The 16,263-nt window shown below is 47.3% G+C and overlaps 1 protein-coding gene across 3 annotated transcripts in view; it reads right to left on the bottom strand.

The window, feature by feature from the left end:
* Nucleotides 1-1,513: 1,513 nt before the first annotated feature.
* The window catches only part of LOC135295748 (interferon-induced very large GTPase 1-like), a 30,241-nt gene continuing 15,491 nt past the window's right edge, over nt 1,514-16,263 (bottom strand). For all 3 annotated transcript variants that reach the window (XM_064411427.1, XM_064411428.1, XM_064411429.1), the window contains one exon: nt 1,514-15,551. In XM_064411427.1, coding sequence (XP_064267497.1) covers nt 8,239-15,549 — 7,311 coding nt within the window. In that variant the 5' untranslated portion in view covers nt 15,550-15,551 and the 3' untranslated portion in view covers nt 1,514-8,238. The remainder of the gene's footprint in view (nt 15,552-16,263) is intronic.

Genomic DNA, 16,263 nt, shown 5'->3' with positions numbered 1-16,263 from the left:
AGCTGCTCCCACCCTCTCGGGAATGCTCCCACCCTCCTGGTGCCAGCCCCAGGGCTGCAGGAGCACTGCAGGAATCCTGCTGTGGAAATCGAGGTACCCGAAGGTGAGGGATGGATTCCAGCCCTGCCTGGGCAGGGATGTTGGCAGCTCTGGGGGAGGCAGGAAGGTGATCCTGTGTTTGCACCTCCTGAATGTCACTGAATCATCAATTGATAGAATGGCTGGAGTGAAAAGGGACCTGAAAGCTCATCTCATCCCACCCCTGCATGGGCAGGGACAACTTCCACCATCCCAGGGGGCTCCAAGCCCTGTCCAGCCTGGCCTTGGACACTCGATAAGGTGGAGTGCCTGTGGGTAAGAATCAGGGGAAGCCCATTGTGAAAAATGCCAATCACTTGTTTTTATAATTTTAGAAGTTTAATAGTAATAAAATGGTTACAAAAAATAGTAATAAAACTAGAGTAATAAGGGTTTGGACAATTACGATTAGGACAATATGAGACAATCAAAACAAAGAGTAACAGACAGTCCGGGTACCTTTTTCTGGGCAAAATAAGCCTGAAAAAGGACACCTGTCAACAGTGGATTAACCCTTAAAAGCAATAGCCTGTTGCATATTGATACACCTCATACATGATGCATAAACTCCATTCAAACAAAGGATTCTGTCTGGTCAGTGTCAGCTTCTTCCTCTTAATCCTGATGGCATCTCCAGGGCTGAGCAAGGCAGGAAGAAGTTAGTTTCTTCTGATAAGGGAGCAATAAATTATTTTTCTCTGAAGGATTCAGGTGTTCTGTGGCTGCTATCTCAGTGAGAGTACCTCATTCCTCACTTTAAAAAAAGTATCTTACATAGCATAGTTTCTATTTTTAACATTATGTTATAACCTAAAACTATATTTAACAAGCTACTTAAGAAAATTGATACAGCATAACTTTCTAACATAACACATATAATACTCATTTGAATATATGCGAAAAGCCAATCATAAAATACACATTTTTTCACACTGGGCACAGTGACCATTAATTGATTGAAATTTTCAATTCTCAATGAAATAAAGAGGGACTTCAACAAAACCTTCAACTTCCAGGGGATAGGCTTTGTCTTGTTTGGGATATAATTCAGAGAGTCCCTTGGGAAATACTCATTAATAATTGAGGAGTGTGGAGGCTCAAAAGTCTGCCTCTGAGGCTATAACACTTGCATTCTTGAGGGGCAGAAAAAACATCGAGGAGAAACTCCCCTGAAGTTAGGGTGAGAAGAGCCTCCCTCTCATGGGCCTCTGCAGAGACATGTTAATACTTCAAGTTTCATTGGTTCTCCCAGTTTTTCCACCCCAGCCCAGCCCCCTGTTTACCATCTACGTATATCCCCTAGAATGTTCTCCCCTTTCTCAATCTTTATTGGCCCCAGTTTGCTGCAGTGCTCCGCCCCATCATCCCATTGGTTCTTCTAGTTTGCTGCCCCTCCCCTGCACCACTTTTCCCTGTTCCCATTGGCCCTTCTCCATCAGATCCACCCCTTTCCCCCCATATTTAGCCTTGTGCCCGCCACTCTTCCAGGTGTTTTCTGGATCCTCTTCAAAGTCATGGATAGGTGTTGTATGTCCAAACGAAGACTTGTCCCTCACCTTTCTTTCTTAGCTCCTTTTAACAAGTTTAATCCAGACCCCGAAAACGCAAGTCACTCTCAGGAACCTGTTGAAGTGCAACGCTTCAGAGGGGTTCAGGAGGGCTGGATGTGCTTTAAGAAGGAAAATTTAAAGGCACAGGAGCTACCCATCAGAAGATGAGCCAGAGGGGGAGGAGACCAGCCTGGCTGAACAGGGAGCTTGGAACTCAGGGGAACAGGACTTTTGGAAGAAAGGGCAGGGAGCTCGGGAGAAGTGCGAGGATCTCGTTAGGTCATGTGGAGAGAAAATTAGCAAGGCAAAAGCTTGGTCTTGGCACTGCTGGGAAAGATAACAAAAAGTGTTTTTTCTAAATGTATCAGCAACTAAATGAGGGCACTTGCACTGCAAATACAGAATCACAGAATTACAGAATTACTTATGTTGGAAAAGACTTCTGAGACCAAGTCCAAACCATGACCAATTCCCACCTTGTCACCAGCCCAGAGCGCTGAGTCCCACATCCAGTCCTTCCTAGGACACCTCCAGGGATGGGGACTCCAAACCTCCCTGGGCAACCCCTGCCAAGGCCTGAGCACCCTTTCCAGGAAGAATTTCCTCCTTATGTCCAATCTTCTTCTAAATAATTTCTGTTGAAGTCAGGGCTAATGGCAAGTTACGTAACAGTGGTGGAATGCTGAGAGCTCTGGAACAAGTCAAACCAGCTCAATGCATTTGGTTCAGAAATACCTTTGGCGGCTTTACATAACCTGGGCAAAAAACCACCACATATGGAACACTGCCAGGGGACCCTAAAGAGCCCCAAGAACACACCAAGGCAAAATAAAAAACCCCAAACATACAAGAAGATCCTGGAATCTTCTATAATCACCTATGTAATGATTATGGATACTTCAGGTTAATAAACACCTGTAACCCCCTGAGCCAGGCAGGCACTTCAGGTGGGGTTATCCCCCTGCACCCAGCACTGCAATAAAGGGATGCTGCTTCTTAATACACACTGGATTTAGAGGGTTTATTTTGGTGACAGTTTTTGGTGACCCAGATGGGACAGTGCTTCTGACACTCCATGGTTTCACAGGGCTGAGAGGACTCCAGCACTCAACAATGGCTTTTTTTGGGGAGATCCTCCATTCTCTGGATCTGGTGAGTTCAGGGCAAGGCCCCTGGGATTTTACAGCATTACTAAACAGAATGAAGGGTGCACTTGTCCTAAATCATGGTGGAAAATCCTCATAGGATTGGATTAAAAGGAAGAGTAAAGGGAAGGCAGATTGTGGGTTGCAGTAGTCTCACTCCTGAGGTGCTGAAAGTTGTGCTGGTTGTTGTGTAGAGAGCTTACACAGGTGCCTTGTTTAAAGCTCTGTGGTGTGTGAGTGATAAATTTTACTGTTGTAGTTTTGTATCATGGGATCAGGTCAGTCTGTTGAAGGGAGAATTCTAAAGTGCTTCTCTTTGGGCTGTATATTGAAATGCTGGTGAAAGGGGGTGAGTGGAGATTCCTTGGCAAGAAAATAATTGGTTAAATACTGCAACCATTGGTAGCCAATCTATGCATAAAGAAAAATAACCAAAGAATGGTACTTTCATATATAATGCCTTACTATAATTAATGTTGTTTTGTCACTGGGAAGGAAAATGGGAGAGCATATTGTATGTCAGTTTATTTCTCACAGTACCATCATCCAGTACAGCAGAAGGATGGTGGTGTAGTACTTAAAGATGCCATGGTGTTATCGGTGGGGGTGAAAGCCTGAAAGATTTTATTGAGCCTGAGCTATAGGAGAGTGTTGTATTGAAGCTGGAAAGATGGGAGTCTCCTGGTTAAACAGAGAGATGTCTGCCAAGGAAGGTGAGAACCTTCCTGGAATGGAAAGATGAACCCATCCCTCCAAATTATTACAATGTTGAAATTTTTGGGTTTCTAGGCAACGATATGGGAAAAGGAATACATGTTCTTTACTAGGGGATATATAGATAGATATAGATGATATAGATAGATATAGATATAACAAGACAAACAAAAACAGCTGTAGGAAATGGAAAGATGGAAACATCCACAGATACTGAAGGGTTTGATTTGCAGCCTTGGAAGAAGCTTGGCTTGATGTAAAAATAAAAGGACACAGACATTAAACAGAAAAATTATAAACTTGTTTTTCTATAGTTGTAAGTAAGAATGTGCCTTAAGTAAGTGAGAAACTGTATTGGGTCAGATGGTGAAGGGTTTTATAGTGTAGTAATGTAATTGTATCGAGTAAGCTAAGAGTTTAGCTGTTTTAAAGAGAAGTATAACTGTGAGTGTGTAATAGTAGCCCATTGGATAAAAGTATCCACAGGGCAGCAGAATTAAGGAAAGGTGATAGGTTAGAAAAACAAAATAAACTTTGTGGCAACTTTCCATTGGATTAGAATGTTATCTATTGCTTGTAATGAAGAAACTTGTGACTACTTTGAGCTATGTCTGTTTACTTCTTCAAAATCTGACAGCCTTTGAGGCTGATGTTTGTCGGAACCCAGGACATCTCTCTGGATGCCCTGGATGTCTCAAAGCCCTGGCAGGGGCTCGGAGACCCTGGCAGGAAGCCAAAGACACCTGGAAATTCGATCTTAATTCATGGAGCAAATTGCCAACCTTATATAAAGAATTACAGGTCACAAAAGTTTAAGTAGCACAGTAGTAGGAATCACAGGGTGAAGGGAAAAACTTTGGAGCACTGTACAGGGGTGTTTTGAACCTTGCACAGGGGGGTTTGGAATTCTGTACATGGGGGTCAGGAGTCCCAAGATGGAGGAATTTGGGAGTGCCCTGTTCTTCTTCTTTCTTCTCCTTGGCATCCATGTTCAGGATGATGTTGGCATGTGTGGATTGGTTCATAGTGAAAGTGCACTTGCCAACAAGGGCAAAAAGTATTGGAAATTAAAGGTAAATATCTACTATGTAGTTTTTACTATAAAAGAGACAACCACTCCGTGGGCGGGAGAGAGTGCCCTTGGCTGTCTTGCTGATCAGACCTCGGCTGGACAGACAGAAAAACTTTGTAGATAAGGAACAATAAACTCAACTGAAGCCCGAAAAGCAAGAGTCCAGACTCCTTCTTCGAAAGCACAGCCTGCCCAGAACCGCCTTTTTCCGTGCTGGGGCAGAGACAAGTAACAGCCGACCCCGGCAGATGTTTATCTGAGTAATTGTTTTTAGCCCAACTGTAGTCACATCCCTTCTGTAAGTCGTTGATAATAAACAACAACAACAAACAGGAACAAAAAACCAACAATGAAAACCAGCCTTTTCTCACCCATCAAGCAATTTCCCTTTGGTGTAGTTACACTCACAACCAACACGGAGCACTGTTGGCTCATGTCAAGGCTGCAGTGACGCCTCCACAGCTCCAGGAGGCGCTGCTGGCTCCCAGCGAGGCAGAGGGGCCACAATGGTGCCCCGGCAGCCTCAAGGGCGCTTGGAGTGGGCTCGGAAACCTCCGGAGGTGGTGGTGGGACCTCAGGCAAAGGGAAAATATGGGCAATGGTCATGTGTGGTGTGGGCAGCGGGTGCCTGTCTTTCCTAATATGAAAAACGCTAGTTGTTAAAATTTAAAAAGTTTATTGGTAATGAAAATAGCAATAAAAATTAAGACAACAAAAATTAGGACAATAAAAATTAAGACAATAAAAATTAGGATAATAAAAGGCAGTAAGAGACAAAAGTAAAGAATTACGGATATCTGGGTGTTTGGTATTTTGTTAAAAGGCGCACTTTGCTAATAAAGAATTACTCTTTAAAAGTAACAGTTTATTGCATATTCATATATATTATAAATGAATCAAACTTTCTTTTCAATTAAGGTGTTTTTGTTTAATTTTAGCTCTCCCCCTGCCCCATCTTGTAAATTCACTTTCTTGGTTTTTTGAAGTTTGAGTTTTCTCGATAAGAAGGTAATAATTCTTCACTTGGGATTTTGGTGTCTGTTGTTGTTATTTTTATCTAGATAGGATAATGTGAAGAATTTCTTCGTTATCTTTTGTAATTTCTGAGTTAGTGCAAAAAGTATCTTATGTCATATAGTTTATATTTTGGTGTTATGCTATAGCTTAAAAACTATATTTACTACACTACTTAAAAGAGATTAATACAGCACTACTTGAAAGAGGTTAATATAGTATAACTTTCCAACTATAACACATATTGTATTCATTTTAATATTTGCAAAGAACCAATCTTATAATATGTATTTTTCACACCTAAGATGGGGCAAATGGGAGGATCCCTGGAGCAGCGGGCTGAGCAGTGGAGGCAGGCAGACTCAGGGAGGAAAGCTAAACTGTAGCAATGTCCCTACAAGAGCCAAATGCTGTCTGTAGCATTCATGACCACGATCCTCAACCGCTGAGTCAAAAAAAAGCGGCCATAAACTAGCCCCTCACATCCCAGACAGAGTCCTGCACTCCGCCCCCAAACATCTCGCGGTATTAAGACACAACAGTGGAGCAGAGACCCTGAATGGAGCAGAACTTACGGTGTCACACCCCCTCCCCCAGTGCCACCCCCTGTCCCCTGCCTGTCTACAGCACACAGAGCTCGAGTCACCCCCACCTGTGGCTGCCCTGAACACAGAGATACAGAGCAGGCCAAATCAAGTCCTTTATTAGCAGCGGATGAGGCTGAAGCAGCCCTTCAGCAGCTCTCCAGGAGAGCTCGGCCCTCCCATTGCCAGCAGGGTTGCAGCCCCTGCACAGCCAAAGCCCCCACAGCTCCTGGGGCAGAGCCAGCTGGTGCCACCTTCTCCAGAGCACGGCCCCGGTGCCACCAGCCTGCCTGGGCAGCACCAGCACTGCCCCGAGGGCTGCTGCAGAGGGTGCTGGTAGACAGCATTCTCCACGTGGGGCATTCCAAAGGCTTTTGCTCAGCAGCCAGGCCAAGGGCAGGAGCAGCTCCTGCTGGGGCTGAGGGCTGCAGGGAAGGGCAGCAGCCCCAGGCACCTGAGCAGGAGCGGCTGCCCTGGACAGAGACACAGCACCCCTGAGACAGGGAGTGAAAGCATTGCCTGAGACCCGGGGCAGTCGTGTCACTGCTTTCCTGAGAGCAGAGGCACAGCAGCTCCTGCTGGGAGAACGGCCTCAGTTGATCCAGGAGGCTGCAATGAGGGAGGGAAGGATGATGCCCAAAAGCCAAGCAGCCCAGTGTGGAGCTGGCCTCAGGCCCTGCAGCCCTTTCTCTGAGCAGGACAGCTCCTTGCTGCAGGAAAACTGCCTTTGGGGTGTTGGATTTTCTGACCCAGAGATGGGGCAACTGAGAGGCGTTTTTAAAACTTTTCATTCTATTTTTCAGTCTCATATGAAAGGTGACACAATACAGGTGTTTCAATACACACCATCACAATTAGAAGCTGACTATGTCTTAATTACAAAGCATTATAAGTCTTTCCTGGCTTACTAGTTTTTTGCTACACTATGCTGCAGATGCCTTAAAGCAAATTATTTAAAACTACCCCTTATGGGTTCTCTTACAATATATTTTTTATATATCTGTTTCTCCAAAGTATCTAAGCTTATTTGCAAGCCACCTTTCAAAACTATTTTTCCAGCTCTATTTCTCTTTTAGAAGTATCTGTCTTATTCTATGGCATTTCTAAGTTAGCATTTCTTGTCTCACATTTTGATTTGTAAAATCTGTCAGTTTTTGAAGTTGTTTGTGGATGGACAACATTGAATGGTCAAACAAGGTCATACAACACAGTTCTTCAAAATCTTCACAACTATGTTTATGTGCCAGTAAAGGAAAATCCATGGTGGCTCTGTCCTGTGAGGTTGCATGTTTGACAGCACTAACATCTGTCATCATGTTACTGATTGCAGTGGAAGTAGTATGGACTTCTTTCCTCAGCCAGCACCTCGATTAATTTAATTGTTTTAATGCCTCACCTGAGGGAAGTTGAGGTGGAAATAAAGCTGATGTGACTCATTTTGCAAGGCTCTAGGGTTTGAAATGGCTGTTACAGTTTTCTTCAAAATGATGGGTAAATCTTTTTTCTCTATGTCTTCTCTTGATGGCTTTTTCTTAACATTAGCTGCTATTACACTGAGCTGTGCAATGCTACGTGGGCCACATTTCATTTTTGAGGGAATGCCTTGCCAGGCTCTATCTCTACAAATGAGCTAATATCTTTTTGGCAATTGCTGTGGGGACTCATCTAGGTCAGCAATTTCACCCTAAGAGGGCAATGGGCTAGTACAATTGCACCAGAAGCTTGAGTTTCTGTACACAGGATGATGGGGACTAACATTTGATTGTGGATCTCCCTGGTACTGAAACTCAGCACAAAATTCCATTGCTAATGAACCTAGAACTTCTGATTCTAGGTTCACAATGTGCTTTAAAAAGACCAGGCAAGAAGGCAAGAGAAATTTGGCTCTCTCAGGAAGTGAGGCATTGCTGAGTAATGGCCACAGTAACTTGCCTTATTTCAGCAAACTTGAGAAAATTTAGATGTCATTATGTGAATATGTTTTGAGAGTGTCATCATTGTAACAGCTTTTGTGGAGAACCTGGTACAAAGTTCTCCTAAACTGCAAAACTGTTGTGGTTCTTCCTCCCTAAGGATAGGGCCTAACGCTTCTCCAGCTCAGCCAGTGCTTCCTGCTTCGTCATTCTCCGCCAGGCCTCAGGGATTTCTCCTCTACCGTGAAATTTCCCATTGTACAAAGCTTCCAACTGTGTCCTGAAATGAGACACAAACCATTTCCAGTACGCCTGCATGGATGAATCAGGAAGAATGTTCCAAGTGGAATACGGGGGTCCTGCATCCCGGTATCTCTTATAGGGGATCTCTTCATTGTCACGAACTCTGAATGAGCCATCACTTGCAACATCACTGGAACAAATATCAATGGCCAGCTGGTCTGTCCCAAACCACCTCCATCCCTTCAAAGCTTGTGGGCGATGGAAGACCAGTTGATGGTCTCCATCATGATTCCACATGGTGTTTGTGCAGACAGCCCCACAAAAGGGACACTGCTCCCAGCACCCTGAAAAATGCTCTGCCAGGATGGTGTGAGGCTGCCTTGAAAACAAGCTCAGGTCAGCAACCGCCAATTCTTTCATCAGCCTTTCCCGCAGGGCAGCCAGAGCTTCTGTCATGGCCCTGCTCAGGAACTCAATGTCTGCGACCTCCTGGTGCTCGATGCCCTTCAGGTCACTTCTGGGCAAGTTGATCACCTCTGACAGTTGCCTGCAAAATTCATCCAGCCAAAGAGAGACTTTGTCTTCTCTTTCTTTTCTGTCTTTGACAATTTGGGTTGATAAAGAAACAGCTGACAGGATGTTTCGATAGAGAAGATTAAGGGAGGAATCTAAAAACATCCCCAGCCTCCTACTCCCATCTAAACAGTAATTCCTAACTTGTGTCTCAATATAACTCTCAAAAAACTGTTTTGGAGATGTAAGGTACTGCTTGAAATATTCAAAATTTTCCTGTTCTGCCAGGTATCTCAGGATGCAAACTTCCAGATTGGCTCTGCTGCCCTGGAAATCTGGGAATTGGCCTTGCATGTCCTCAGCAATGTCTTTAGCCGTCCTCTCATAGACTGCATGGCAAAGAGCTGGTTCAATCTTGTCACAAAGGAAAACAGCAAAAGTTGTGACAGAAGTGGCTCCTTGGCAGGAAATCTGGAAACATTGGAAGAAATCTTCTCTCTTGCTGCTCAGGTACACGACTGGGTCATTTGCCTTTTGGAATGCTTCGTGCATGGCTTTAAACCTTTCTGCTGCTATTTTGCACAGATACAGAGACAAATCTCTCCTATACTCTCTGTTAAAAGTACATTTTGCCTTGCTAGGGACAGAGTTCACACCTTTCTGTACTTCATTGAGTATTTCATGAATAAAATTTCGACTGTAATCCCGTTTCTCTTGTTCTTTCTTAGCAATGTTTGTCTTCACACACGCTATGATGTTGTCTGTGATGTGCTGAAAGTTGATCACATCAGCATTGGAAAGCCTCCTGGGATCTGAGAAATAGCCTAAATACTTTTTCTTCATTATGTGTTTCTCTGGATCAAAGGAAAATCCTCTGCCTTTGGGAAATGACATAATCTGTGCATGGATACCCGGCTCCTTAAAGTGCTCAAGAAGGACATCTTCAATTTCTACATCAATATCCACCCGTTCCCGAGGACGAGCATCACGGGAGACTTCAGCAATCCACTTGTTCCAGACAAGAGTAAAGTTGTCCTCCAGTTCTCTCTCAGTGAGGCTTTTCCCCTTCAGACTCACAGCCAGCTCCCGACTCCTTCTCAGGAGCTCATCTTCATATTGCAACTTCCTCGCATCCAGTTTCCTCTGCTCTTTCTGTAGCTCAATAAGATTCTCACATTTCTTTTTGGTTTCATCAAGAAGAGTCTCCTTTAGTTCGTTCAGCTTCAGCTCTGTGCCTGATTTCCATTGGACCAGTGTCTCACGGTCTCTGTCTTCCCTGAAATACTTTTCCACTTCTTTCTCAATGGCATCAATTGTCTCTCGCACCAGACCTTCAAGGTGTTCTCTGGTGACACTCTGCAAGTCCCCATTCCGAATTTTATTTTCTAATCTCATCTGCACATCTGAGATGTGACTCCTCAACCTCCATGTCCACTGACTAAAGGCACTTTCCAGTTTCCTGTACACAGCAATCTCCAGGGAATTCTTGAAGCTGAAAACAAAGTTTTCATTCAGCAAAGCATTCCAGAGGTCACCAATACGATCTTTCAGACTCGAGAACCTCAAAATGCTGCGCTGTGACTGCTTCTTAGCAGCCTGGAGGATTTTGCTCTTGAGTTGCTGGACGTTCTGGCTGTAGGTGGGGTTGGGTGGTGCCATTGGGGGGTTTCCTTCCCACAGGTGAGCAAAGTAGTGAATGTGGGTGTTCACATCAAAGGCAATGACATCGCTGAAGGAGGAGATGTCACAGAATTCCTGCTGAGCAGCTACCACGGTCATTTCATCCAGCTTTTCCTGCAAACGCCTTTGTCCTTCCATGTTCTGCTCCTTGGCAGTTGCTTCTCCCACGTTTTGGTGGACAAAGAGGCAGCTTGGGGAAAGATTGACTTTCTTCATCCTCAGGAAAGCCTGCACAGCGATCTGGAGAACATCTTGCATTTCTGATGGATTTTCTCCAAAGATATTGATCACAGTGACGTTGCCAACACCAATGACAAAGGTGGCCAGCTCGTTGTCATGGTTCAGGGACTGTTTGTTGGCCATCTCAATGGCACGGAGTCCTTCTGTGTCAACCACCAGCACAAAATCAAAGCCCAAGTCTTGCTGCAGCTCCTCGCCCACCGGGATGAGCTGCATGAAGGCTCCGCGGGTGCATCTCCCTGCGCTGACGTTGAACTGCAGGCCAAACATGGCATTCAGCAGGGTGGACTTGCCTGTGCTCTGGATGCCGAGCACGGAGAGCACAAACACTCGTTTGTCCCCTAGCCTCTCAATTAAGCTGTCAAAGATTGCTCCCACCCAGCGCAAGGGCAGGTAAGAAGCGTCCCCATCCATCAGCTCTACGGGATACCCGGAAACCATCAGATCTGCTGCAATTTCTGGCAGCTTGACAAAACTCTCATTCGAGGAGTTTATGAATTGTAGAGCTTCATAAATCTGCCCTACCTCTCTCAGAAGGTGCTCCAGGCCAATGGATGAATCGTTGATTTCATCAGAGAGGGAATCCAAGCGACCCAGCAGCTCATCATTCACCCTGGATTTTTTTTCACTTTTCTTTTTCATCAGGATTTCAGACCATAACTCATGATAATCTCTCCTCAGTTCTTCAAGGTGACCACAAGACAGCTCATCCATAAAGACCTTCATCCACTGCAGGAAGTATTTCTTGGTGTCTGCTGGCTGAGCCTGGAGGAAGCCAAGGAATGATTTCATCAGTGGGTTGAGAGGGAAAGCTTGCTTCAGTTGCTTTTCTCTTATTGCTTTCTTCTCATTTTCAATTTGGCTTCGATGATGCTCAATGCTCTTGTTCCTCTTCTCCTGCAAGCGAGTGAGTTCTTTGTCCTTTTGGCACCACTGGTACCACAGTTTTCCTTGAAGCGGCAGCAGCTGTGACTTGATCTCAGACAGCTTCTCTTTCTTCAGACGCTCCACCAGCTCCTTTGCCTTTGCTTTGGCTGTCACACACTCGGGTTGATCTGCATCCACTACGAATCCATACTGGCGAGCTTTGTCCACGCAGGCCTCCAGGCTGAAACCTGCATTAGACCCTTCCAGGAGATCACTGATAGTTTTGGTCAGCTGGTCCATCAGTTCTGCTTCGTTTCTGTTCTTGATCCCTATTTTTATGTTTTTGCTGGCTTGTCCAGCTGCAACATTCTCTTGTTCCGTGAGAAGACAAACCAAAGGGCTTTGTGACTGCCACAGGTCCTGCAGAAGCTTTTTCCCCCTGCTGTCCATGTGGTCCAACTCAGATACGAGAGCCACGTTGACAGCAGATATCTCCTGCAGGAACTGCAGCTGTGCTCCGTGATCCCTGGCATCTCCATGCAGGTTACAGAAAGCCACGCAGCGCTCAAAGTTGTCCTCGGGGCTTCCACGAGGGCAGTACCAGGCAATCTCCACCAGCCCTTCCATCAGCAAACGCTCTCTGGTGCTGCCTCTGCAGTGGCGGTGGAAGAAAGTGTCGTGTTTGCGTTTGCTCAGCAGAGCGTTCAGGAGCTGGGACTTGGAAGAGGAGGCTGAGCTGCCAATGCGGATGAAGGACACGATGGGTGTCTGTGCCTGAAAGATGAGTTTGTTGTTGTAACTCTTTGTTCTGGCCTGCTCTCCTGACTTCTCCACTTCTTTCCAGCTCCTTTGTATATGGCTGAGGGCGTAGAGCGGGAACTCGATGTGTGAAGTGCTTGGGTTGGGCAGCAGCAGAGGCACTGCCAGTTGGCAGAACGCCAGCTTGGTTGCAAGGGTTTGTCTCAGGAAGTCATCAGCACAATGGAAGATGGCCATCTGCAGGTCCATGGGGTGCACATGGCTGTCGATGCTTTCATGTTCAGGGGCTGGTTCTGTCAGATTGTCAAAAAACTCTTCAAAGGAGTCTGACTGTTGGTGCTCTTTTGCTGTAGTTTGTGGCAGGGCTGCAAGTTTTGGGTTGCTGTCTTCCCAGCAAGTCAGGCACCTCACCCGGTAATCCACAGTTAACAGCTTTTGCAAGAAGTAAGATGGCAGTTCTGTGTCCTGGCTGGGCTGGCTGTCCTGCAGGGATATCTTACAGATGGTGCGGAAATCTCCCATCCCCATTTTCCTTGGATAGTGACTTTCCAGTCCAAGGCGCTTGAGCAACAGGAGGAACTCCTGGTTTGCAATGGCTTCATTTGCTTTGGATTTGCTGCTATCTGACTTAGATTGGGATTGACTGGGGTCCTCAGGTGTTGGAAAAGTGTCTTCCAGGTCTCTAAGTATGTTCTGCATCCTCTCTTCATCCCATTTGTCATCCAAGCACCCACTGATCAAGGAATCCAAATCCTGTTCCAGCCTCTCCCAGTTCTCACCTCCACTGTGCTTTTGGAGGAGATTCTTTATCCGTGAGGACCACAAGCCTTTCATGTGATCTTCCATGAAAACTAAACGCTCCCTCTTCTGCTCAATGGACAACTCTTGACTTTCAGGTGTCACAGTCAGACCCGTCAGCAGGAGGAAGGCCTCAGCTCTGCTGGCATCTTGCTCCTTCAGGTTCACGTACTCCTCGTGTGCCGCTTCCATTTCCTTGGCCATGTACTGAATTTCTGGGTGTCCAAGGAGGTGCTGAAAAGTGCTGCTTTCCACCTGGTACCCTGTGCTGGTCACAATCAAGAGCACCAAGAGTTCCATGTCCTTCTGAGCCTGTTCCTGGAGAGACTGCAGTAAGGAATAAATGGCGAGGCTGCTGGTCAGGGTGGCTTCTATCTTTGCTTCATGAACGTCAGAAGCAGTGCTTCCTGGTGCATAGGTGACAGCATGGATGTGCTCCTTCATTTGCTGCAGTGTTTGGATGAGCTCCTGAAGCTCAGAGACTTTTGGCGGTCTGGGAAGCAGGTGCTCAGTCTGGAAGATCCATTGCATAATAGAGGAAGCCTTAGGGAAGTCCTTGACAGAGTAGATATGAGGATTCAGAAGACTCCTCAGCATTACCTTGATAGAGGTGGTGTTTTCTGGAGGTGACTCCTGGCAGCTCCGCACGGTGTTCACCAGGAACTCCTGCAGGGCTTTGTCCGACAGGCACACGTTGATCCACACACTGGAGTTCTTGGTTTTAGCACTCAAATCATCTTTTAGCTCCATCAGCATGAGCAGCTTCTCTTCATCCCCTTTCGTCACCTCCCAGGTCTTCACAATCCCCATGAAATCTCTGGCCTCTTGCACTGCACTGCCCAGTTCCTCTCCAAAAATGGTGCCGACGCTCTGATTCGTCAGTGCTTTGTATGCAGCCCTGAGGGCTCTGCTCATCTGACCAGCAGACTTAAAATCCCTGCAGTGATTGCACAGGATGATGTCCCACACTGGGATCAGCTCAAAGCCACGGTCGATAACGCACCACGTTGTGTTATCAGATATGAGCCCTGTTTTCCACTGAGGAAGGGAAGCTGTGTCTGCTGGGCCCCCTGTGTGGACCATGGAGACCTGAATTGCTGTATGGGAACTCTCTCTGGCTCTTCCTTGGACAGAGGCCAGTGCGCTGGGTTTAGAAACATCCAGGGACCCTTCTACACTGGCCCTGAAGCGACCCCAGCTGGCTCCAACAAAGCTGTTCAGTGCTTCAGTCGTTTGTCGCTTCATTTCTTCCCGCTGCTCGGCTCGGAATCCTTCTGTGGACGCCTTCCACCAGAATATCCCCCCAAAGTGGAGGGGACCCTGGTTTATGTGGGACCCAAACCTGCTGAAGAAGCTCTCACACATCTTCACCAAGGTGGGGTTGTCTTCCTCCCAACAGAAGCTCAAACGCTGCTGCTCCATGTCTTGCAGCTCCCGCAGAGCCGCATCCGAGAGGCGAAGCTGATGCCTTTGGAAGTAGCAGGAGGCCAGAGGGATGTACTGGTACTTGGTGGTGCAGAAGTAGCTCTGCTCAGAGTGGGACTGGTGGGTGTCCTGTGACTGCAAGGAGCTGCTGTGATCTACACCCACACCCAGATTAATCCCCCAGAATGAGAATTTGGCAGAAACGCTCATGCTGAAGCCCAGCTGCTCCATGGACTTGCTGAAAGTGGATTCTGCTGCAGAGGAGGAGAACTCCTTCCTCTCAAGCAGCGATCCTTGCTCCGGACTGGCCAGCTGGAATCCCTCTGGAACCCTGAGGAGCTGCTCTCGCTTTGCCAGCACATCTTCAGGTCTGCTGGTTCTGTAGATGCCCTGCAGGGCCAGTCCCCCTGACGCCCGCTTCAGCACCTCCGTGTCAGGGATGTTCTCCCCTCTGCCTGCTGACAGCTCCTGCTGCTCCAGCTGCTTCTGGATGCTCTCCAGCATATCTGCCAAGGGTTTCTTTGGCTGTGGCCAGAACTCTTTGGGAATCTCCATGGCTCGCCACAGAGTCTCTGCTTTCTCTCTCAGAGCATCCTGGCTGTGCCTGCGCCTCTTGAGCATTTCTGTCAGATCCTTCAGGGCTTTTTTGGCCTCTTCCTTTTTCTGCTTTGTCTTCTCCAAGTGCTTCTTCTGCACCCCTTTAGTGGTCATTTTATCATCTGTTATTTTCAGGAGTTTCTGGAGTGCCTTTTTCTCCCAGGGGTGCCGTACTTCGCACTCCATTTTTAGGTAGTCTTCGTAGTCCAGATGTTGCAGGGCTTCTCTGCACTTGATTCCCAGGATCTGTGAAGCTTTGGGCAGCCAGTATCCAGCATCCATTCCTTCCTTCTGGAATGCCTCTGCCAGCAGCTGTGCCTTTGCATCCCCCTCCTGTGTGTCCTCCTGTGAAGCCATGGCTGTGGAGGAAGAACAGAGATTTTCCCTAAGGTGTTGTCAGAGGCCCCAGGCTCCTGGCAGAAGATCTGCAGCAGCTCAGCCCTGGGGATTGCTCCCACCCAGCTGCTGGAGCCAGGTCTGGGATGGCACAAGAGCCAGGGTCTCCTTCCCAACACCCTGGATGTGCCTGTTGCTTTCCTGTTTGCAGGATCAACCCTGAAGCTGAGTGTGTATTCCAGAGACTGCTCAGACACACAGAGACTCGAACACAGACACAGACACAGACACACACACACACAAAGAGACACAGACAGAGAGAGACACAGAGACACATACACAGACACACACACAGGCACACACAGATTCACTCAGCCACACAAGCTGCCCTGGACAAGGTGCTGCCTTCACCATTGCCCTCATCCTCCCAGCAGAACTCCTCAATCCACAAGTGCAGACAGCCAGGGCCATTCCTGGCTCCCTGGAGCACTGGCACAGCCCCTCTGCCCATCCAACAGCCCTGCCTGCACCCTGCACCCTCTGCCCAGCCCACGGCTGCCCTGCTCGCTTCCTGGCCTAGCCTGCTGCTCCCAGCACCCCGAGGCAGCGCTCACACATTCCCCCATGGGCACCCCACTCTCCCCAGACACACTCCCCCCATGCCCGGCACAGCCCCAGGGGCTCTGAGCTGTGCTCCTGCTCCAGCTGCCAGCGCAGCCCCTCCCTCGCCCCTCT

Source organism: Passer domesticus, chromosome 3 (assembly GCF_036417665.1).
Source record: "Passer domesticus isolate bPasDom1 chromosome 3, bPasDom1.hap1, whole genome shotgun sequence".
Taxonomy (NCBI): Eukaryota; Metazoa; Chordata; class Aves; order Passeriformes; family Passeridae; genus Passer; species Passer domesticus.
Note: the sequence above shows the minus strand (reverse complement) of the source record. Positions and strands in the feature narration are given on the sequence as shown.